Source organism: Lissotriton helveticus, chromosome 5_1 (assembly GCF_964261635.1).
Source record: "Lissotriton helveticus chromosome 5_1, aLisHel1.1, whole genome shotgun sequence".
Taxonomy (NCBI): Eukaryota; Metazoa; Chordata; class Amphibia; order Caudata; family Salamandridae; genus Lissotriton; species Lissotriton helveticus.
Genome location: NC_136065.1, coordinates 1,727,527,690 through 1,727,553,428, shown reverse-complemented (window position 1 = coordinate 1,727,553,428; position 25,739 = coordinate 1,727,527,690). Strand labels below are relative to the sequence as shown.

The 25,739-nt window shown below is 41.4% G+C and overlaps 1 protein-coding gene across 1 annotated transcript in view; it reads right to left on the bottom strand.

Annotated features, from left to right (window-relative positions):
* Positions 1-25,739, bottom strand: part of SCN4A (sodium voltage-gated channel alpha subunit 4) — a 1,457,305-nt gene that overhangs the window by 1,018,540 nt on the left and 413,026 nt on the right. The window contains exon 3 of the mRNA XM_078644999.1: positions 5,725-5,843. Within this exon, the coding sequence (XP_078501125.1) occupies positions 5,725-5,843 (119 nt within the window). The remainder of the gene's footprint in view (positions 1-5,724; positions 5,844-25,739) is intronic.

The following is a 25,739-nucleotide window of genomic DNA, read 5'->3' as shown; positions in this document are numbered from 1 at the left end:
TGCAGAGGATGTGGGAGCAGTCCAGAAACAATTGAGCACGGGGTATGCCTTTGTCCTGCAGCTCAAGACGACCGGAGGAAATTGTTAAAAAACGAATGGAACAAACTTGGTATTCGAACACGCCGCCAGGCTATTCTTGCATCAATGAACCCGGACAATCCACAGCTTAACATCAGGTTCACCAAGTTTGTTACAGGAACAGCAAGAAAATTTACAAACTGCGAGACCCTGTAAGCCATCAATGGCTAACTCATGTTGTATTCCTTCCGATTTGCATAGTCCTCTCTATTACACAAGAACAGCCGACAATGGTCCCGGCGTAGAATTGATTTGTTTTCGCGTGCATCTCTGGAATTTGTTGAAACGTTGTATGCAGGGGGCTTACTACATAAACGGCTGTAACCCCAGGACCCCCACCATAAACTATGAACTACACAATCAAAGTTATTAATTGTTAATTCTTAATAGCAAATATCTGCATGTGGTTCGATTAGATGGAAAAAACAGAATGGAGAACCAAGGACTTCAACCACTTTTAACAATAGGTTTTAGGTTTTTAAATTGTTCCTCTGATGAAATCTTACTTTTTAACCCCATTATGATGGTCCAAATGCAAATATCTTAACAACTATTCATGACACATGTTTTATATTGTTCGCATGTTCACCATTGTAATGATTTTTTATTAACCAAACAATAAAGTTTCTTCTTCCCGACTCTGTTTTTGCTGGTTTAATGTCTCTGCGCACTTTCTCACTGCTGATCAGTGTTAAACTGCAAGTGTTCCTATGGCAAATTATGGTTATTTGTTGGTATTTCCATGTTTGGCTTATTTGATTTACCTTTAAGTCCACAGCACAGTGAACTGTGTGAGTCCAAGGCCTGTAAATCAAATGCTGTTAGTGCGCGTGCAGCACTAGTTGTGCCACCCACACAAGCAGCCCTTCAAAGGGTTCTCAGACCTGCCACTGCAGTGTCTGCGTGCAGTTGTGACTGCCATGTAGACCTGGCAAGGACGCCCACTTGCCAGGTCCCAAACCTTCACTTTTCTTACATGTAAGGCACCCCTCACGAAGGCCCAAGGTACCCCCATGGGCAGGGTGCAGTGTATGTGAAAGGTAGGACATGTACTGGTGTGTGTGACATGTTCTGATAGTGAAATACAGTGTATTTAGTTTTTCAGTATTGAAAGGCTAGATGCCCCTTAGGATAGATTGGAAGAACATTTGTAACATCTTATAAGTATAATTTCCAATTGGGTCAAGATAGAGAAATGGAGTTTGGGCTCTCTGAACCCATAATTTAATAACACATCTTTTAGTAAAGATGGTTTTTAATTTATGTGTTTGAAAATGGCACTTTTAGAAAGTAGTCCTTTTCTTGCGTAACCATCCTGTGTGCCTCTGCTGGGTTACGGACTGACTGTCTGGGTTTGAAGTTCCAGGGGCTGGGGATGTGCATTCACTGTAGACAGCCACTGGGGGGAAGGGGTTGAGGTGTGTCCTGCCTTTCCTAGATGAGTCAGGGCTGGGCTAAATAGACCTGGTCTGCCTTACACAAAGCTTTCTTCACCTTTTTCCAGGACGCTGGTCCAGAGAGGACAGAACAGGTTTGGAGTAAGCACAGAGACTCTCTGCCACAAGAGAACAAAGAGAAATGGTGATATAAATATTGAGTCCCAGAACCTCAGAACTCTTTTGAATGCAGAAACCTACCAAGAAGAAGAGCTGGAGAAGATGTGAGGACGAACTACCACTTTGCTGTGTGCTTTGCTGTGTTGGCCTGCAGTGGCTGCTTCTGTCTTGGGCAGAGAAAGGACTGGACTGAACTTTCCACAACTTCTTTGTTTGAGTTTCTCCAAAGGCTTAAGGTAGCGAGCTGAGGGCACCGCACACTGCACCTCTTCACTACGCACCACAGCCCCAATGCCGACCAACGCCGGCGCTCCCGACTTCAACCGCATGTCTGTAAGGGCAAGAGGACTCCTGAACCGACCTCCAGAACCAACACCTGCCGACACCAGCTCTTTATAGCTCAATGAGAGGTCGCTGACACTCTGCATTGCTACAGCTACTGTTTTATGGGTCTTCCCAAAGCTGTAGCTGGCCTACGACACAGCAGTCAGCTAGAATTGTTTGGGGTTGTGGTTCACAGCACCGTGATCGCCCCGGACAGAGCTATAGACTTCAAGAAACTGCATTTGAAGTCTATTTTTGATTATTGAGATTGCTAAGAAGTGCATGGTGGATTTTTATCGTTTTGGTCTTGTTTTGCACAATTAAAATATTGGATATTTTTCTGACCCTGGTGTGGTGTCCTTTTGTAGTATTTTCACTGTATTACTGTTGGTTCTGTGAAAATGCTTTACACACTGCCTCTCAGATAAGCCTGACTGCTCGTGCCAAGCTACCAAGCGGTGAGCAGGGATTATTTCAGTGGTGTACCCCCTTTACCTGACATGGTAACAACCAGCCAACTAAAGACCCCCATTTCCAAAAATTATACAAGAATGTACGCTACTCTACTTGATACCACTGCAGTGTTTACCACTCCACTATACTTTATTCCAGTGCACACAAATCCACCCTATGTCACTCCACTCTTTGCTACTACACTCCACGCTATTACACTGTTCACAACTACACTTTACCCCACTCCATTATACAACACACCACTCTAAGCTATTCCACTCTACCCCACTCCAGTCTTCACCACTTCAATGAGCAACACTCCACTCTATCCCACTTGACTCTATGTTATTTCACTTGACGCAACTCTACTGTGCGCCACTCCACTCTACACTATTTCACTCTATGCCACTCCAGTCTATGCCACTCCACATTACGCTATTTCACTGTAAACCACACCACTATGTCACTCCACTCTATGCCACTCCTCTCGATGCCAGTCCACTCTACACCACTTCACTGTACACAACTCCAGTGTACGCCACTTCACTCAGTGCTATTACACTCTACGCCACTCCACGGTATTCTGTTCCACTCTACAACATTCCAGTGTTTACAACTCTACTATACGCTATTCCACTGTACACCACTAGACTTTACCTCACTCTACTCAATGCCACTCCACTCAATGCTACTCCACCCTACGCCACTCCAGTCTACGCCACTTCACTCTAGGGTATTCCACTGTATGTTACTGCACAGTACCAACTTCACTGTACCTCACTCAGCTCTATACCACTCTACTGGGTGCTATTCAACTGCGCTACTCTATGCCACTACACTGTATGCAATTCCACTGAGCGCCATTGGACTGTACCACACTCCGCTCTATTCCACTCTACACTCTATGACACTAGAGGGTACAGCAATGTCCTCCACTCTGTTTAATGATACTTCACTCAATGTCACAACACTGCACGCTATGAAATACAATTTTATTAAAATAAAAAGCATTAAAATTCAATAACAAAAACAAAGGTTAAACATTTCTTATAGTTAGGAACCCCTCATTTATTCTTTCTATGAAAACCAAACCTAAACGATACAAACATTCCAAATTCTAAAGTCATAGTTATAGTTTAAATTTATAATTTATGTAAAACTTGTAAATTACTATATCTTTATTTATTCTTTAGAATCACACCAAACTTAAACTATACAAAAAGTATAAGTTCTAAAGTTATACTGATACGATACATTTAACTTATAATGTACACAAAAGTTAAAATGATGTTACCTTGCACACCTCCATGCACAGTGTATTAAACCTGGTAGCCAAACTACATTAACTATAACTCGCAAATCTACCATATAATGTTTCCTCACAAATGCGCTACTGTAAATGCTATTATTTTAGATGGTATAAGTAATATAAGAGGGTATAAGCAGTGCATGCAGAAGGCGAGAGTTACTCTTGGCTCCCCCTCTCCTACTCTCTTTCCTACTCTACACTACTCTCTCTGTATATCTCACTACCCTTGAACCCCGATGTATGCTTTTCCTTTTATTTACCTCCAAGTCAGGAATGGTGTCTTGAGAATACTAACCAGACTCTCCTTTATGGAAGGCTGAATGCTGATAAACCTGCCCTTCCCTATTAGCATAACAGACCATACGGGTTGGCTATACTGTTATCAGGTGATTTGCTACTATTATTTACCATACTTTGATGTTTACCAACTAATAATGTAGATGCCTTCTTATTTATATTCTTGAGCATCTGACAAAAACCTGTATTATCAATTGGTGTTTGGAGAGCTCCTTCTTTTTGTACTATGCTAAAAACCAATAAAACTTTTGGAACACAAAAAAAAGTAAGTAGTGTGGCTACCGAGCTTCAATGCACTGAATGGAAGTGAAATACTCATTAGGCAGATAAAATATTGGCCATGTGACTACCATAATTTGAGGAGAAAGGAGGTTGGTAAGTGAAAGTTACTGTTGAATCATAGGTCTTCAATTATAAGGAGTAATGGCATATTTGTGTGTGTACCTCATACTGTACACATGTTACCAAAATAAAACATTTCCCTGCTAGACAAGAACTGGAGAAGCACTTCAAATAAAACATATGTCCATAATGAAAATTCATCTTAGATATTGAGAGAAAATCTCAAAAAAATTGCAATGTTGCATCTCAAACGCCTTCGATATACATCAAACTATGATGTAATGTATGCTTATGTAAACAGTTGCAATGAAAGAAATACGCACAGAGAGGCACATATGGACACTTATGCACGCATATTCATTCAAAGGCACAGAGACAATAACACAGACATAGGAGAAATACCTTCTACAACAGAACAAATAAGAGAATTCTTTGTAGCAATTTGCCCATATCATGAGAGATGGTGCCATCCATGGATGTCCCAATATAGGCCAGGACAAAAAAATACAACTAATTCCACTGAATAATTAAAAAAACATTATTAAATAATTAACCCACTGTCAGTAGAGTTGCTGTGGGTGTGGCAATGAACATTTTCTGGAAGATAGGACATGCGTTTACTCCATGTTCTCCCAATGAATACTCCTCCCGAAAGACTCCTCATCTAGGAAAACTCTCATAACAACAATCAGGAGAGGAGGTGAGTCTAGCAGATACATTTGTGTTAATTTTTAAGGCTAAAGAAGCTGCCGAACATATGTGCCAAAATGAGGTTCACTTCTCAAATAAGAATGGAGAGTATCGATGTGGAATGTGTTTATTTTGGTCTGATTCTATGCGATATATTTCTGAATGGTGCTGTTTGTTTGGTTATTTTGAAAACTCAATTAAATTGATTATAAAAAAAAAGAATGGAGAAAGTAATGCTTGGTGAAATTCAGGTTGCAGCATGGCATGTCAGTAAAAAGCAGGAATATAGCTGTGGTACTGACCATGCTGCCTCTTGGAGGGACAGCACTGATTAATTACTCAGTCTCCTTTGCCTAGACAACCCAAGGAAAGTCTAAATGGTCCCTTGATTGCAACATTACAGGCATATATGTGAGTATGATCTTTTGAATCTCCCTGCAATTGACCAAGGTGTTTTCTATCGGGAAAATGGGCTGAGAATAACTTAAGGGATCTGAGGCACAGGAATTGCTGCTCCGTGGTGATTTAAGGTGGTAATTTGCTGAAACAGAGTACTTAAGTGCAATGCAACAAAAACAGTCTTTGAAAAGAGAATACGTTCTCTCTACTCTAACACAACAAATACACCTTAATAAAAAGACACATTTTACCCATGAACCATCTTGCAAAGGATATGAATGTATCAGGACTTTAATGGCTCCTCTTCTGATTGGATTGAAAGGACCCAAAAGGTAGCAAGCTGGTGTCGCTGTAAACCTAAAGATTGCTTTGCCTTTGTTTAGGACGATGAATGTCTGAAAAAAAACAAATAATAAATAATACAATAAATGACAGGCAGGCAAAAAGTTAAAACAATGATTTAGTGGATATAATATTTTGACCGATATGTGGAAATTCAGCATTTGACTGAAATTGCAAGCGCACAGACTGTGAAAGAATTGGCATTTCAGATTAGTGATATAGTTGACATTTTTATTGTCTGCAGGGGTAAGGGAGGAAAACACTACTGGGTTCGGGCTCCCAACAGTAAGGCCAAGCCACTGACCGATCAAAAACGGAACAATTGCCAATACTGTTCTACTGAATCCTTCCTTTCCTAGTACACATTTGATTTTAACTAAAATGTGAATATAAGATTTGAACTTCACTCTGAGTTAACCACTTATTTTTTTTGTACTTTGAATGCATTTGTTGGTTCAATTTCACCAAATTTGCATAATCAACATCTACAATACAAAAAACATCACATTTAACAACAACACTCAACAAAACACTTGACCAGTGTTTTGTTGAGCCATAAGATTTTCTGAATCCAAACATTTTTTTGCTCCAAATTCAAGGAAATAAGACTAACTTTATGCTATGGTTATTGTATCTAATTGTAATGTATATTCAAATGTATATATGAGTATTTGTGTGCATGTGGATGTTAAATGGTCGAATGTGTGAATGATTGGGAGAAATGAATGTTTGTGAATATGTACAAATTAATGTTGTATTACATGTGTTTTTTTGTATTGTAGATGTTGATTATGCAAATTTGGTGAAATCGAACAAATAAATGCATTCAAAGTACAAATAAAAATAAGTGATTAACTCAGAGTGAAGTTCAAATCTTATATTCACATTTTAGTTTAAATCAAATATGTACTAGAAAATAAAGGATTCAGTAGAAGAGTATTGGCAATTGTTCAGTTTTTGATTGGAGGGGTAAGGGAGGAAGCGGAATACAATGTACTCACTATACCACATACACAGGGCTTTAAGTGGGATGCAAAAAGTGGGAGCGAGGCTCTAAAAGGGGTGTGGCCTCATCAAGGAAATCATTATGCAACATCTCCAGGAGATCGAAGACAAATTCATCCGCCTCGTCCTTTATCTCCATACTACATGAGTAATCATCATCAGTATCAAAACTGCAATTTCTTGTGTCATGAAGGCCACTGATTCTATTCGCGCTACGGGGGCCACCTATATCAATGGCTAACATGGTCGATCTTGCTAATTGTGCCGTTATAGACACCTCAATCTTTTGCAGTGCTCAGGCTACCCAAGGATTGTTCATGGTCGTTTGCAGCATTCAGGCTGTCCAAGATGTGGTCTTCACTCGTCAGGTGTTTAGCTTTTTTGTTGCCTTACCTCCTGTCCTAACTAAAGAGGCCTCTTCTTCAGAAAAATAGAAAAAATCTTCCTCAGAGGGTGACTCCTTTTTTTCTTTTAGCGAAAACGGCCTCCATCGCCTCTTTCGGGGTAGCTTTGAATTTCTTCTCAAAAAATCTTTTTTAAAGTATCTTCACTGAGGGTAGAGGTTCAATAAAGAATGAACATCATTTTTGTAAATTAGCATTAGGCTTGCCCTTGTACTTATTTTCTTCCCTTTTTAATTTTTTTTTTTAAGGATAAAGTATCAATTAAAAAACAGCTTACCGAAACGCTCCCTACCAGTTCCCTACAGGTTCACAGCTGCAAAAAGAGGAACTGTTGGTTGAAGATCACAATGCCATTGCAAAGGGCTATCCAAAAAGAAAGATGTGAACCTCTCACTTAGTAAATAATCATCTAAAATTGTTAACTGAATGATACAAATAGTGTTTAAATTTAAATTGCGCATGCATATACGAGATGGGGAGGACGTGTTAGGAGTAGGCCGAAAGCCTGTGCATAGTTAATGCAGAAACTAATGACTAAAAGGCTGTGAATTATTATTTACATAATGCTTTGATGTTATGCATAATCCTAATAAAGATTTGCAAAAAAAACATTTAGAAATAAAGACTTGTGTGGAAACGATATTTACATTATATTTTGTCTTTCTTAGAAATATGGAAAGGAGTTTAATTCTGAAATGAGAAAGGCCTTCTGAAAAGCAGTTTGATTATTCAGAACTGTGGTGTGGGGAGAGGAATCTGACAGAGAAATGTAGTCTCCGGTGATGGCCATGGTTGTGCAGAGGAAGACAAAGAATACTTTTAAAAGCCAAGGTCTTCTGGAAGTGGACATGAACATGATTTGTTACATGGAACATGAGCGTGCTGTGGAAGAAGGAGATACTGAGGCCTGTGAATGACGTAATGGTGTTCCTCAAAATGTATGTTTTTGCCGGTGTGGTGTGACCGAGACACCCCTCGTTTTAGCCAGTTAGAATCGTTAGTTAGGTGGGATGGTTAGAGTAGTGGGATGGACTTGTGAGAAAATAGAGTATAACTAAACCTAGAAAGTAGGAGGAGTTGTCAACATTTTCCTAACTTTGTGAAAGGAGAGAGCTGTGACGCTGTATCCAATTCTTGAGGGCTGGCTGATGATCTGCTGTTCCTGACATTTATATCTTTGCACTTTAAAATCTTTGAAAGTGCCTTGCTTACTCTCAAGGCCAGAGGGTAGCATTTCCATTTCCTAGAATCTTGGGTGATAGGTAATATTTCTTGATTTCTGATTTGCTTAATACATTTGCAAATGTTTTCTCTTCTTTTGTCTCTCTACCTATCCACTCCTTCAAAGTGCTGATCTTGAGATGTATTTGTATTTTGTATGTTTCTTCCTATAAATGACATGTATTTGGGTTGAATTGTGTTTCTATGAGCATTTACATTTTAGATAAAAATCATTAACTTACCAAAGGTGTCTGTTGTTATAATGGTATTGTATTAATTCATAAGAATATTTTTAATAACCAATCCCAGCCCTCGAACAAAGATCGATTAGTCAGTAGAGATTAACCAAACTATTGGGAAGTGGTATTACCTCATGCAGTGTGGAAGGAACTTATTATGAATTAGTTCCAGTTTATAAAAGAATATATTTAGGTTTCCGAAACGCTGAATCAGTTTTTGCTAGCAGAATTTGATGGTTTTCAGGGGTTAAATTGATTAATTATTAGGTTTGAATTAATGACTTTGGTAATTAACGGAATATACCATAAGTTATATGTAGTGGTCCATTGTTGACCTTAAACTCAGGCACAGAGCGGCCTAAGATCCCGGGATATTATTAGCCTGAAAGGCAGAGGAATTAATGTGGCGTACACTACCACAGTGTTTTGTCTGCTGGTGTGATATTAGACAACGAGAGAGGTTGTTAATATTGCATAAGGGAACTTTGAAGTTAGATTAGTGGAGATGTATTTGGGCACTTTTAGAAAGTGCAGCTGAAGAAGTCCCGAGAATTTTTCACTTGATTGAGAGTGGAATACCGCTGGTCGATATTCTACAGGTAATGAAAGGATTCTCTGTGTGTTCGTTAAATCTTTCATTCAATTTAGTGAAGCAGACAAAGCAGCATTGTTATGTGTTGTTTCTAACATTGTTTTAGTTTTAGGAGAAGTTTAGAAAACATTGCCCTAAGATTTTGTGAAGGGAAGATCAGTCGTAGGAGTCATACTGATGTCACTGTGTGCTGCGCAGGCATTGGTCAGCTAATGTGAGGTGTCATCAAAAGCCGCACTAGCATTGATCAGCTAGGGTGATACATCACAGTGAGTGTAATTATTGGTTGGTTGGTGTGAGTCACGCTGGTATTGGTTAAAAAGGGTTTGATAATATCCACAGGATTTTGTTTGATTTCTCAGAAATTAGTGTGGGGTGTTGAGAGAAATGAAACTTGCAAAAATGATGAGAACATTGTTTAGAAAGGATGAACCAATTGAAATCTGAGGAGGAGTTCCAGTACCAAAAGGATGGTTCACCAGATGCTTTTATGTATTTGGAATGTGCTTATCATACGTGTACTTGGTTAGAGAATTGGGTGAAGTATACTGAAGAATATGGTGAATTAGCTTTCCCAGGTATTGGTACTTTTAATGTACGGATTTTAGAGAATTTGAGGTATCAAATCAAAAGCTTGAGACCTAATCCTAGGCCAATGCAATACGAAGCACTTGAAGCATGGGAACATGAAGCTTATGAGAGAAAAAAGATCAGGAAAGAATATAGATACAGAAATACAGTGAATAGGTATTCTGAAGCAAAATGAGATGCACAGATGAAGAGATGGAGGAGAGACGTGAGGGTTTATATCCGGGGATGGTAGTTAGGGGAAAAATGTAAAGAGAAGAAGAAAAATGTCGAGAGCGAAGAGCAGGACTCAAATGAAATTGATGATGAATTATTGGATAAGAAGAACAAGGGAGGGTTACTTCTAGTGTTGCAACTCCTAGTGCCCCATTGATTGAAACGGAGGGTTTACAGCCTCAGACTACTCAAATAAGAAATGGTTATGACCAAAGACGAGTGAAAGACGATTTGGCACAAAAGATTACTCAATTAGATCTAAATGCGGAGCTTTGTCAGTACCAGTAACAATTGGTTCAATAGTCCCATTGTACTATGAGGGTCAGAATATTTCTCAGGTACATGCTTTAACGGTACTTGTTAAGGATATTACAGTTTGCAAGAATACTGGAGCAAGTAATGTGGAACCATTGATTGATATTTCGGGGAGATCTGTAGAGACACCAAAATGTGGTACGTGGATAAAGCCAAGGAGATTATTACACAATTTAAGTGAGGTGAATTCAACGTTCCAGGGTTCGATTGGACCATCCCAGGAAGAATTGGATGAATGGATCAGAGGAATGGGAACGAATAAAGTGAATGTTAATATTGATGTAGGCAGATTAAAAGTGAATTTGGATGAGATGATCTTAGGTACAATAAGTCCAGCGATATTTAAGTAAATATGAGGAAAAGGAGTTGTAGTATTTGTGTAAAAATATTACGATGAGAGCAGAAACCCTTCATGAGAAATTTGCTGAAGTAGCACAGACACATGGGGTGGATATTGAGTAGGCAAAAGCTTTACAAAAGACGTACCATTTAGATTTTAGTGATAAGGATTTAGAGAGTTTGAATGCTTCTGGAAAACAATTGCAGATTAAAAAAGTCGATTAATCACTTGAAACATTGGGGTGAATTGGTGCGGTGGAAAGGCAGATGGGCTAAATAGAAAGAAGAAATGCTTGGTAATACAGGAGCAACATCATTAATGTATCCAGTGAAGGAAACAAATAAAGAGACACTGACAACTGAGATGATATATCCAATGAGAGAAGTACCAGGTGGTGGATATGTTCATGTGCCATGGAATAGGCTGGATATTTTTTCATTTACAAATGATTTCCTGAAACTGAGAGAAAAAACCAGTTGAATGGTAGAGGCAAGTAGAAAGGTTTGTAAAGGTGTCAAAGGTATTGTTAATAGATTTAGATGGTCTGTTTGACATTGTGGTCCCAGCAGATTTGTGGGTTAAGTGCGATATTGCAGAAGACTAGTCTAAAGAAGAATACCCGAGAGATCTAAAAACAGGAGCAACATCAGATGAAGTAATGAAGAAATATAATCTGGTTATAACCTATTTGAAGGAAACATTTTCACCAAAAGGGACGGATTGGTTTAAAATAGACAGGACAACACAAGAGTCAAAGGAAACAGTACATGCATATTATGAGAGACTTTTGCAAGTCTTCAAGCAGTATAGTGGAATGGAAAACATCACTGATAAGGAAATGGGACATTTTGTATATAGGTTTGTGTTTGGATTGAAACCAGAAATTAGTAAAATTATTCATTTAATATGTTGGCAATCGGTGAATTATTACGTTATGCAAAATATTGTAGTGATGATATTGAGTCTAGGCACAAGGAATTAAAAGAGAATATGATGTGGGCACAAGTGAAAGCAGCACAAAAGGTGGGAATTCACAGGATGGTTTTCAGTCAGGTTATCAGGGAAAAGGCCAGAATCGGAATAATCAAAATGGACAGTTTTCTAACATGGCAAGTGTTGTGATGAATAGTGAGGTTCAGACAAAGCTAAAAGGTAGAGGTAGAGGCAATAAGGAAGATATGAAAAAGAAATGCCCTTGTCATGTGTGCGGAAAGTTCGGCCATTGGAAGCTCAAGTGTAGATTGGTTTTGGAAAACAGTGGAATGGATCCAAACTTTAATCAGCAGATGCAAGGTGTAGTAAATGGTAATACACAACAACAGCAACAGGTTATGACTCAACTACAGGATCCACAAGCCCCTATTCAAGGTAATGTGAATGCTCAAGTACAGAAATACAGCACAAATGTGGATTTTTATACTGGAGGACAAATTGGAAATAATCAAAATGGGCAGATGTCTCCACAGTATTGGTTACAGTATGTTATGTTATGTTATGTTATTGTCATTTTTATTGCGCACAGATGCTCCAGCTAAGGAGCGTCCTGGCGCAGGTTTTTATTGCGCACAGATGCTCCAGCTAAGGAGCGTCCTGGCGCAGGCGCAGGCGTATCAACGGAGTGATTCAGATACACCACAATGATGGTGCCTGAGGTAGGAGGAGGAGTGCGTTCTTGGTTCATCTCTTGAGGTAGATCAGTGTGGTCCTTTTATGAATGGAGAAGTCAAAGGTAATGCAGTAACATTCCTTGTAGACACTGGTGCTACCCATTCCACAATGAGAAATGTGGAAATTCCAAACCTACCCCTCTCGGGAGAAACTATCCAAGTTGTTGGTGTTTCTAATAAACTGATTAAAACTCCAGTGACAAAAACGAGTCCAGTGAATTTGTCAGTAAGGGACTTATTGTGTAACATGAATTGCACTATCTATTGTACACCAGATGGGATTGAATTTCAAACGGCAGATAAAGATTTTGCGTTTAAACTGATGCGAGCAAGGCAAGAGTCAGAAGTGAATGAATTTTCATTGTTTACAATGGATAATTTGCCGATTGAATTGAGAGACAAATTGAACCTGAATGTGTGGGATATTTCAGGACAGGACATTGGGCTTAGGAAAGGAGTTGACCCAATTAAAATTTCAGTAAAGACAGCAGCTGAATTTCCCACAATTCCTCAATATAAAATGAGTCCTGAGACAATTATTATTATTATTATTATTATTATGTTTCTTATGTAGCGCCTGAATCGACCCCCGAAGGGGTATCTCCGCGCTTGCCTTGGGAACCCGTCCTGGCTTTTCCCTGTGAGATAGCCCCTACAGGGCATCCCCAAGGTGAAAGCCAGGCATCCCGCCGCAGGGGGGCCGTTGTGGAGATTAAGCAAGCTTAATGCCCAGAGTTGCAGAGTGTGAACGCATGATTAGGTCAGACACCGAAGCGAGAATTATCGAGTCCATGGACATTTGAGCTCAAGACCCTGCCGCGTCGGGAATTGAACCCTGGTCCCGGGTCTGACCTCTGCTTCAGGGTCTGCCTGCTCTAACCAGTGAGCCACACTTCTCCACAGTGGTAACCCTTGTAATTGATCAAATGATTGAACAAGGCATTTTGAAAGAAATATTGGGAAGTCCTTGTAATTCACCTCTTATGGGCATTAAAAAACAAGTGGAAAATATAGAATTGTGCAAGATTTGAGGTAAGTGAACAAAGTAGTAATACCTTGTTGTCCAATTGTACCAAACCCAGCAGTGATACTATATCAAATCCCAAGTGATGCAGAATGGTTCACTGTGATTGATTTGTGTCAAGCATTGTTTACAATACCCTTACATCCAGATAGCCAATATCTATTCGCTTTCTGGTTTCGAGATCGTGTCTTGGTATGGTATTGAGTTCCTCAAGGGTATACTGAGAGTTCATCAATTTTTAATCAGATATTGAAAAAGTGTTTGGAGCCATTAAAATTGCCAGAGAATTCAGTATTGGTACAATACATAGCCGATTTGGTCATTGCATCAAAAACAAAGGAAGCTTGTGTGACAGATACTATTGCTCTGCTGAACCACTTGGCAGTAGGAGGGCATAAAGTGTCACCAGCTAAATTACAATTCTGGAAATAGGAAGTTTTGTATTTGGGACACAAAATTGAAAAAGGAGTCAGGAAACTATCACAAGATTGGATAAATGTGATCTTGAAAAAGAATCCCCCAAAAACACAGAAATAAATACGAATTTTTCTGGTAATGGTTGGATACTGCCGACAATGGATCAGTGGATTTTTACTGATTGCCAAGCCCTTACAAAGGTTGACACATAAGAATGTGATCGATCCAATTGAATTGAATGATGAATGTATGAAAGCATTCATGGAATTGCGAGACAGTCTTTGTCGAGCACCTGCTTTAGGAATGCCTGACTACAGCAAGAATTTTGCATTATTATGCTGTGAAAGAAATGGTTGTGCACTCTCAGTCTTGACACAAACGCATGGAACGATGCGACGTCCTGTGGCAAATGTTTCTGCTATACTGGATGCAGTGGCAGCAGCATTGCCAGGATGTTTGAAAGCAGTAGCTGCTACATTTATAAGTTTGGAACAAAGTGAGTCCATTGTTATGGGCTATCCTTTAAACGTGTATGCCCCTCATTCTGTGGAGATTTTGTTGAACAGAACTCGGACTCAACGCCTTACAAGCAGTCATTTGACTAAATATGAGAGGGTGATTCTGGGTGCAGAAAATGTCACAGTAACAAGGTGTACAAACTTAAACCCAGCCACCTTGTCACCAAGTCCAAGTTGTGAAGAAGTAGTGGATGAAACAGAACATGATTATCTAGATGTGACTGAATTGTGTAAAAAACCAAGGCCAGATATCAAAGATGCACCATTGGCTGAATCAGATTGTGTGATGTTCGTGGATGGATCATGAATAAGAGATGAAAAGGGTTATTTGCGTGGTGCATATGATGTTTGTACAGTGTCTATCATTCTTGAAGCCTCGTGTTTGCAGGGTACACTTTCAGCACAAATTTCGGAACTGGTGGCTCTAACAAGAGCTTGCATAATTGGGAAAAGTCTGAGGATAACCATATTCACAGATAGTCAATATGGTTTTATGTTGTGCATGATTTTGGACAACTGTGGATGCAACATGGATTCCTGACTTCGTCAGGTTCCCCAATAAGGAACAGTAATTTTGTTAAAGATTTGTTGAATGAACCACAGTTGCCCACCGAAATTGGGGTGGTGAAATGCTCCACACATTAACCTGGAAATGATTACAGTGCGGTTGGCAATAAATATGCTGACCAAGTTGCAAGATTCTGTGCACAAAATTAAATTTCAATAAACAAAATGACCCATGAATCTGATTCAAAATGTTATCTAATGTTTTCTTCTGTTCAGACATGGGATGAAATTAGACAATTGTAAAAAGAGGCTAGTGATGAAGAAAAATAATTATGGATCAAATCAGGTTGCACACACAAAGAGGAAGATGAAATATAGGTATGTAATAATGGGAGATCAATCAGGCCAGACAGTTTGCTATCGCAGATGGCAAGAATATACCACGGAGTAACACACTTAGGTAGAGATGCTATGATCAGGCTTTTTAAGTAGACATGGTACCATCCAAAATACAGGGTCATTTCAGAGAGACTTTGCCAGAGGTGTGTCACATGCCAGCAACAAAATGCAGGGTGAAAGACAGTTGTCAGTTGGGCACGAATTAGTAAAGCAGCAGGTCAATTTACACGATTGCAGACTGACTTCATATAACTACCCCCTTGTAATGGGCTAACATATGTGTTAGTGGTGGTTTGTCTGTTTTCTGGTTAGGTGGAAGATTATCCAACAAGATGAAATGACAGTCTAACAGTAGCTAAACTACTTTTGAGGGAAATAATACCCAGATTCTGATTTCCAGTCTCGTTAGAAATAGATGGGGGAACTCATTTTAATAATGAAATAATTCGGATGATTGATGCAGCCTTGCAAATTGAGCAAAAATTACATTGTGCCTATCGACCAGAAGCCTCAGGTGTGGTTTAGCGAATAAATGGCAATATCAAATTCAGATTGGCAAAAGTAAGTGCATTCACGGCACTCAAATGGCCAGATGCTTTGCCCCTAGTTCTAATGAGTCTGAGAAGTATTCCTGATAAAAAGATTGGATTGTCCCCTCATGAAGTGCTAATGGGGAGAGCAATGAGACCGCCAATAGTTCCAGAAAATCAATTGATGACAATAACTGATGACCTAGTACTGTGGTACGTTCTGTGTTTCTTCAGGTTGGAGAAGTTGCAACCACAACACAGCAAGAACAAGCATATGACCTAAGGCCAGGTGACTGGATCCTGGTGAAGAAGCATGTGAGAAAGTTGTGTTTTGAACCACGTCGGCATGGGCCATATCAAGTGATATTGGTGAAACAACAGCAGTGAATTGTGGTGGCTTGCCAAATTGGATTCATGCAAGTCATACAAGAAGAGTCTCAAGTCCACTAGAAGCAGAAAAAAAAGATCAAGAACAAGCTGTGCATAACAGAGAGTCTGAAAATGATTTGAGTAGAGTAGTCATCAGCTACTGGGTCTAAGAAAAACTGCTGAAATTGTTGTTAAAGAAGAAGAACAACAAAATCCAGTTCTAGAACAGAGTCAAAAGAAAGACACCAACAAAAGGAGCTTTGAAGATTGTCTTGGTTCTGATGACTCAGTTCAACAAAAGAAAGCAACAAAAGGAGACATGCGACCTAAGTGAGTAAAAAGACTGAAATACACTGAGAAAGATAGGATAAAAAAATCCTATAATAGAAGTGTTGAGTCAAACAGAACAAAGTGATTCAGAAGACAAGACAGTTCGAAGGTCAAAAACAACAAGAGTACTGAACAGAAAGTGCACAGCACCGGAATGGACATAGGTGGTGTCTGAAAAAAATGAACGTAAAGATCAAAATGAAAGAGAAACTGTTGCAGAATCGAGTCCAAAGCACTGTTATAAACCACCATAAATGAACAGTCAAGCAAGTAAAAAGTGCAAAAAAAGATTGAAGAAAAACTATTGAGAGATATAAAGAGCTGTCTGGAGCTGAAGTAAAGAGAGCTGTGATAAAAACAATCAAAACAACATAATGAGAGGGGTAGAGGCAGGTCGGAGTAGCCTGGATAAATTTTATTCAATTTTTAAATTTTCATTTTGGTTTGGTTAGGTTCTAGTTTAGTTTTCGTTTTTTTTTAAGTTTTGAATTTTACACTTAATAGAAATGGCAGAAATAAGATGTTAGATCTGGGGGTCTCTAGTTGGCAGAGGTAGGTACCACTGTCCAAAAGGGGACCCTTGCTTCTAGTCAGGGTAAGGGGGATACACTCTTTAGATAACCCCTGCTCACCCCCTTCGTAGCATGGCACGAGCAGACAGGCTTATCAAAGGCAATGTGTAGAGTATTTGTACCAACACTCACAGTAACAGTATTTTTATCTAAACTACACAACACCAAAACGACAAAAATCCAACATACACAGTTCAAGAATAAGTCTTTAAAAGAGTTCTAGGGTTTGCGTCAAAATAATCCACAGTTGCGTCACGTTTATCCCAAAGTACCTGTAGATGCGACAAAAGTTCCAAATGGAAGCTGCAGCTTTGAAAACAAGTGATGCGTCATTCCTGAGACCCTGGTGAGGCGATGCGACTGCCCCGCTGGACGCAGCTGGCGTGTTGCGAAGAATCCGGTCTGTATGGGGAGGGATGCGATACCTTGTATGGATTCCGGTGCGCAGGTTCGGTAGGAAGCATCTCGCACAGGCACGATGCGACGGTCTTCAGGACGGCGACGATCTCAGGTGCAGCGGCGATGCGCAGCGTCGATCTTCTCTTCTCACGGCCCCTTGATGGAATGGCTCTGCGATGATGTTCACAGCGACGTGATTCGGTCCGCAAGCAAGCGGTGTGGCGATCCCACCCAGCGATGACAGGCTCTGCGACGATACTCGCAGCAACACGAATCTACCCGCACCGGGGCGATGCGTTCCGCAATGAACGATGCATCGGTTCTCGCAGTGGCAACAGGCGCTGCGATGATCTCGATCTTCGCGGCGACGGGAATTTCCTCGCACTGTCGCCGATGCGCTCCGCAAGTGAGCGATGCGTGAACATTGCAGATTGTCTTTTCTCCTTGTCCAGCTTCCCAAACGGCAGGCAACAACTTCCAGAGTCACCACAATTCAATCAAGCACTCTAGGAAGGGCAGAACTCACTCAGCAGAGTTCAGGGGGAAGCTGGGGGTGAAGTCCTTTTGTTCCTGGGTCTTCTTAACAGGAGGCCAGCTCTCCTCAGGCCCTTGGAGATCTCTTCAAGCAAGGGGACACAACACAAAGCAAAGTCCTTCCCCTCTCCTTGGCAACAAAGCAACTGCAGGTCAGTCCACAAGCACACAGCAGGACAGTCCTTCATCTTCAGTCTTCCAGCTTTCTCCTTGGCAGAGGTTCCTTCTTGATTCCAGGATAATCTAATTTTCTGTAGTCTCTGTAGCCCTTTTTATACCAGTCTTTCCTTTGTTCTCTAGAGGCAGAGAGGCCTTGGCTTGGTCAGAACCAGTTCAGGTCAGTTTCTGAGGACTTTGTTTTTCTGTCTTCTCCTCTACTTTCAGAGAGAGGGGCAGGGTCGTCAGCAGCCCAGCAGGAGGTGGAGCCAGCATTTTTAAAGGCAGGCACAGCCCTATTCAGGCCCAGGTTCTATCCCCTCCCACCAGTCAAGATGCAGATGCAGTCATTCAGCCTAGTGCTGACTCATCCAACCTCCTGGGGGCTTCCCAGCCCCTGTCACTCACAATCCAGACAGTCAATTCACAAACAGGCAAAGGCGCACAGAAAGGTCAGACAAGAGAACAGCCACTTTCTAAAAGTGCTGTTCTCAAACACAGGATTTAAAAACCATCCTTCCTAAAAGATGTTTTATTGAATTCTGAGTTCAGGGATACCAGACTTAAATTTTCTATCTTGCTCCTATGGGAAGATATGCAGGTAAACATTATACACAACATTCCCCATTATAGCCTATGGGCAAGATAGCCCTCTCAATAGTGAAAAATGAAATTGGCTGTATTTCACTACCAGAGAATATCACACACATTAGTACATGCTCTACCTTTCCTATAAACTGCACCCTGCCCAGGGGGGTACATAGGGCCTTCTATAGGGGTGTCCAATGTGTACAGAAAGGGAAGGGTGAGGCCTGGTCAGTGTGGGCATTGGCCAGGTCAGCATGGCAGTTAGCAACTGCACAAAGGCACTGCGGTGGCAGGCCTGAGACACCATTTTAGGGCTACTCATGTGGGTGGCACAATCAGTGCTGCAGGCCCACTAGTAGCATTTGAATCACCAGCCCAGGCACACTCAGTGCACTTTACTAGGGACTTCCTGGTAACACAAATATGGCAAACATGGATAACCAATCACAATAACAATTTACCTAGGGAGCACTTGCTCTTTGACACTGATCAGCAGTGGCAAAGTTCCCAAAGCATCTAAACCAGCAAAAACGAAATCCAGCACAGAGTCAAAAATACAGGAGGTAGAGGCAAAAAGTCAGGGGAAACCACGCCAAAGATGCCAGGTCTCACACAAGGCATCAACATCAAGAGACTGGGCATCAAAATCAAAAGTGCCTCATTTTATGTACACCACTAATAATAATATTACTAATGTTGGCGTGAAAGAGAAAATAGGCGAGGGAAATCTTAATGAAGAACCACAAACTAACGAACAGAAATTAACTAATGACTGTATGTATCATCAGAATAACTCGATTAACAACTTTTCATTAAACGTATTTACTAAATTACTTTATGAATATGTAGATACTACAGATGCCAGAGATTGTTATGTGTGCATGCAATTACCATTGTCTGTGTCTGAGGGAGTAACATATCATCACTTACCCTTAACATATGGTGTTTCATGTAGTGTATTAACAAGCTTATTTTATGAGAGGGGTAGTTAGCAATATGATTATTCAAATTTTGATTTAGTATTTTCAGAAGTACCTATTAGAAAGAATATGAATAGGATAAGTAGTGCAGCTGAAGCTGAATACTTTGGGGATGTTTTCATACCACAAAAACAATTTACATAGTATATGCACACAGGACTAATTTGACATGTAGATTGTGTCATGAGGAGATTGAATTTGTAGATTTAGGGGAGGTTAGAAGACAAAGTTTTAAAGAGAAGGCTGCTAAGCAGACGTTTCATATATCTCCATGGGCCAACAGGGAAGGAAAATATAAGAAAGGAGAGACATATGCTGCAATGTCCCTGGATTGGCATCACAAAGGGAAGCTTTGTTTACTTAGACAGAATACAGATTATAATAATTGTTTCATATTAAAGAATTAGCAAAGCCATAGTACTTAACTGTGCAGGAGCTGTGAATAATAATAGAGAAAGATGTACTGTAACATGGGGTTATATATTAAATTGAATGTTCTAAAATGGAATTATTTATTTATGATGTAGTTTATGTTCTGTAAAGGGCTGCTTGTTGGGGCAATAATAAAAGGTTATTGCATAATGGTAGCCTGCGGTCTTGTAATGAAATATTAGTGTGTGATTTGCTGAAAGTGAAGTCTGGGCAAATTGAAGGTGGCCTTACAAAGATTCAATGTCCAGTTAGGATTAAGGAAGTACTTGAGTTGTTTGTAAACTTAGAGAATGGGGAGCTGTGGAATATGAGGAGGGTAGCATTGTATGAGAGAGGAACTGATGCCAAATAGAAGCAGTGGAGAATTGCAGCAGCTTTATGGTGATGGACGATGGTGATGTGTTGGGAAAAAAGCCCCAAGGGTCTGATCAAAGAGTGAATAATGGTAAAGGTGGTGCACAAAGGGTTGGAGATCAAAGGTCACCAAGGCTTCGGGCACCACCAACGTTTCTAAGTGACTATATTTGCAGGGTGTAACACAATGTATATTATTGTATATTATGGTTTATTTATGTAAAAGGAAGATGTGTTGTATCTGTTTACATAGTTTATTCATGGCAAGTGTACCTTTAACCCCTTGGGCGCGGCCGGAATTTTGACACGGTGCGGTCAAAATTCCATGCATGCGCAGATCGGATGGCTCCTGGCCGTCCGACGCACATGCCCACCGAGACGTCGGACGGCCAGAGGCCATACGACGCATGCAAGGGGTTAAAGTGAGGGAGTAGAATGTTATTGTGCCTATGTTCAACAATTACCTTAACGTTTTTTACATTCATTCAGAAATCGATCAGTGTTACTTAGCAGTAAAGTTAAGGACATGAAGATAGGGCCCGACAGGGGCTAGTTTTTAGGTCTCGCAGAGCCAACGCGCATGCGTTGCTTTGCGAGAGTTAATTAAGGGCTTTCAAAAATGCTCCCAAAGTCTGCAGGTGGATTGGGCACAGTGCATGTGCGTCAGGCACGCGCACCATTTGTCCGTCTGCAACCCTTGGAAGGACTTTCGCGGCCGCTTTGATGTTCTCAGCGAGCCGCGCGGTCACTGAGAACATCAAAGCGGCCGCGAAAGTGCCCACCATTTGCCACCCCCTCCCTTATCCCACTTCCTGCTTGATTTTTATGATCTCTTCCTCCGCATCGCTGGCTCACTCTGCCTCTGTCTTGTTTGTAATATGCATGTGGCACATTCTCGTGTGTGCCAACTTTTAGCTGTCTCTGCCAGTGTTCTGCAAAAGGCGCTTGTTGGTGTCAAAAAGCATGAATTCTGCACTAGGATCTTAGAAGATATTGGTATTTTAAACATGACAGGTGTCTGATCAGGAAAGTGCACGTTATAGGGCCACGATCTTGTGTGTGAACATTTCTCAGATTTTTCATGAACAAACCATAATGACATTGCTTGCCTTTCTTTCCGCTCATGCATGTTATGCAGTTTTAATTCTTTTAAGGAAACTGGTCTTTCCACAGCTTGAGATCACGGTGTAAAAGCGACCAGAGACCATCCCTTCTGTGAAGGCTGAATCTACACTGTTTGCTCCAAAAGACAGTGTGTTAGAGAGCTTTGTTTTTTTTAAACTTTAGTTTTTATGTAATCGCATAGTAAGGTGCACTTCAACTTTCTAATCATTTTAAAGACTATACATTAGTTATTATGGTTATTGTCTTCCCTGCATGGCCATGAATGCTTAAAATAGGAGTATGCCCTTTAAACTGAACATAAGAGTGTCAACACTGATCGGCAATAACTGAGCGCGTACTACAGCAACACGAAATAACGCAAGTACAGTATGCCCATTGCACAAAGGCGGCTAGCATGATCTTTCCAGTTCAGAAGTTGGACATCTAGTGGCTTGAAATAATTGATGGGATTGCATGTACTGGTTTTTTTGCTTCCCCTGTTGTAAATCAATGTGTTTGCTGTTGGTGTTTACGGAGAACATGAATGCACGTTAACTTGCTTTTCTAAAAGATTGCTGACACATCAGTCAATGACTAATCAAGAAATTGCCACACCTTCCTAAAAATGAGGTCAGTTAGATATTCTTTCCATTGCTCATGAAAGAGAGGGCGCCCCTGTTAACACTCGAATAGTAGAGAAGTGATTGCTTCTAGGAGTTGGACTAGATAAATGCAGAATGATAACTTTACTACATTCAAAAGTGGTCAGTAATATCCTCTTATTGCATAGGCTCACTTTTTTTTTCTTTACAGAGTTTTATATAGCGCGAATATGACCCAAAGATATCGGGTATCAGAACGCTTTACATGAGCACCAGTTGTGTTACATGCAGACACATTCATTTTTTTGTTTTGTTAGGCACAGGGAAGTTAAGTGATTTTCCCAGAATCACAGGATGTTGCGCACCCAAACACACACACACAACCACACACACAACCACACACACAACCACACACACACAACCACACACACACAGATCCACACACACACACACAGAACCACACACAACCACACACACACAACTACAAGCACACACTCAAGCAACCACACACACACATAACCACAAACACAACACACACAACCACACACACATACAACCACACACACACAACCACACAATCACACAAACACACAACCACACACACAACCACACACACAACCACACACACAAACCACACACACACAACCACACACACACAACCACACACACACACAACCACACACACACTCTGAAACACATAACCACATACACACACACATAGCCACATACTCACAACCACACACAACCACACACACACAACCACACAACCACACACACAACCACACACACACACAACCACACAACCACACACACAACCACACACACACACAACCACACACACACAACCACACATACAACCACACACACACACAACCGCACACACAACCACAAACACACACAACCACACAAACAACCACACAACCACAAACACACACAACCACACACACAACAACACACACACACACAATGACACCCAGACACACAAACAAACACACACACAACCATACACAGACACACAACCACACACAACCACACCCAACCGCACCCAACCACACAAACAACCACACACACAACCACACACAACCATACACACAACCACACACACAACCACGCACAGCTCACATATAACTACACACAACCACACACACACAACCACACACCCACACAACCACACACACAACCACACACAACCACACACAACCACACAAGCAACCACACAACCATGACAACACACACAACCACTTACACAACCACACACACAACCACACACACACCCAACCACACAAACAAACACAAAACCACACCCAATCACACAAACAACCACACAACCACAAAACCACACACACACACAATCACACGCACAAACACACACAACCACAAAACAATACACACACAACCACAACCACACAACCACACACACCCACACACACACAACCACACACACACAACCACACACAACCACACCCAACGACACACACACAACCACAAGCACACACACAACCACACAACCACAGCCACACAACCACAACACATACAACCACACACACAACCAAACACACAACCACAACCACACACAACCACACACACAACCACACACACACACAACCACACACAACCTCACACACACAACCACCCACACAATCACAACCACACACAACCACACACACACAGCCACACACACAACCACACACACAACCACACACAACCTCACACACACAACCACCCACACAATCACAACCACCCACACAATCACAACCACACGCACAACCACACACACACAACCACACACAAACTCACACACACACACAACCACACACACACAACCACACACACAACCACACACACACAACCACACACACACACACAACCACACACACACAACCACACACACACAACCAACCACACACACAACCACAACCATATACACAACCATAACCACACACACAACCACATACACATACACAATCACAACCACACACACAACCACACACACAACCACGTACACAACCACACACAACCACACACACACAACCACACAACCACAACCACACACACACACAACCACAACCACACACAACCACAACCACATGCAACCACAACCACACAACCACACTCACACACACACACACAACCACACACACAACCACACACACAACCACACACAACCTCACACACACAACCACCCACACAATCACAACCACCCACACAATCACAACCACACGCACAACCACACACACACAACCACACACAAAGTCACACACACACAACCACACACACACACAACCACACACACACATCCACACACACACACAACCAACCACACACACAACCACAACCACACACACAACCACAACCACACACACAACCACACACACAACCACACACAACCACGTACACAACCACACACACAACCACACACACACACAACCACACAAACAACCACACAACCACAACCACACACACACAACCACAACCACACACAACCACAACCACATGCAACCACAACCACACAACCACACTCACACACACACAACCAGACCCAACCACACCCAACCACACACACAACCACAAGCACACAGACAACCACACACAGCCACACACATACAACCACAAATACAACACACACACGACCACACACACAACCACAACATCACACACATACAACCACAACCACCCACACAACCACAAGCACACAAACAAGCACACACCCACAAGCACACACCCACAAGCACACACAACCTCACACACACACACAACCTCACACACACACAACCACACACACACAACCACAACCCCACACACACAACCACAAACAAACACACACAACCACAACCACACACATAACCACAACCACACACACAACCACACCCACAACCACACACAACCACACACAACCACACACACAACCACACACACAACCACACCCACAACCACACACACAACCACACAACCACACACAACCACAACCACACAAACAAGCACACACAACCACACACACACAACCACACAACCACACAAACAACCACACAACCACAACCACACCCAACCACACACACATACAACCACAACCACACACAACCACAACCACACACAACCACAACCACAACCACACACACCCACACCCACACAACCACATACAACCACTCACAACCACACACGCACAACCACAAGCACCCACACAACCACACACAACCACACAACCACAAACACAACACACACACAACCACAACCACCCACACAAATACAACCACACACAACCATCCACACAACCACACACAAATAACCACACACAACCAAACACAAATAACCACACACAACCTCACACACACACAACCACACACGACCTCACCTACACACAACCACACACACAACCACACCCACAACCACAACCACACACACACAACCACAACCACACACACACACAAACACACAACCGCAACCACACACACACAAACACACACAACCACAACCACACACATAACCACAACCACACACACAACCACACATACAACCACACACACAACCACACGCACACAACCACACACAA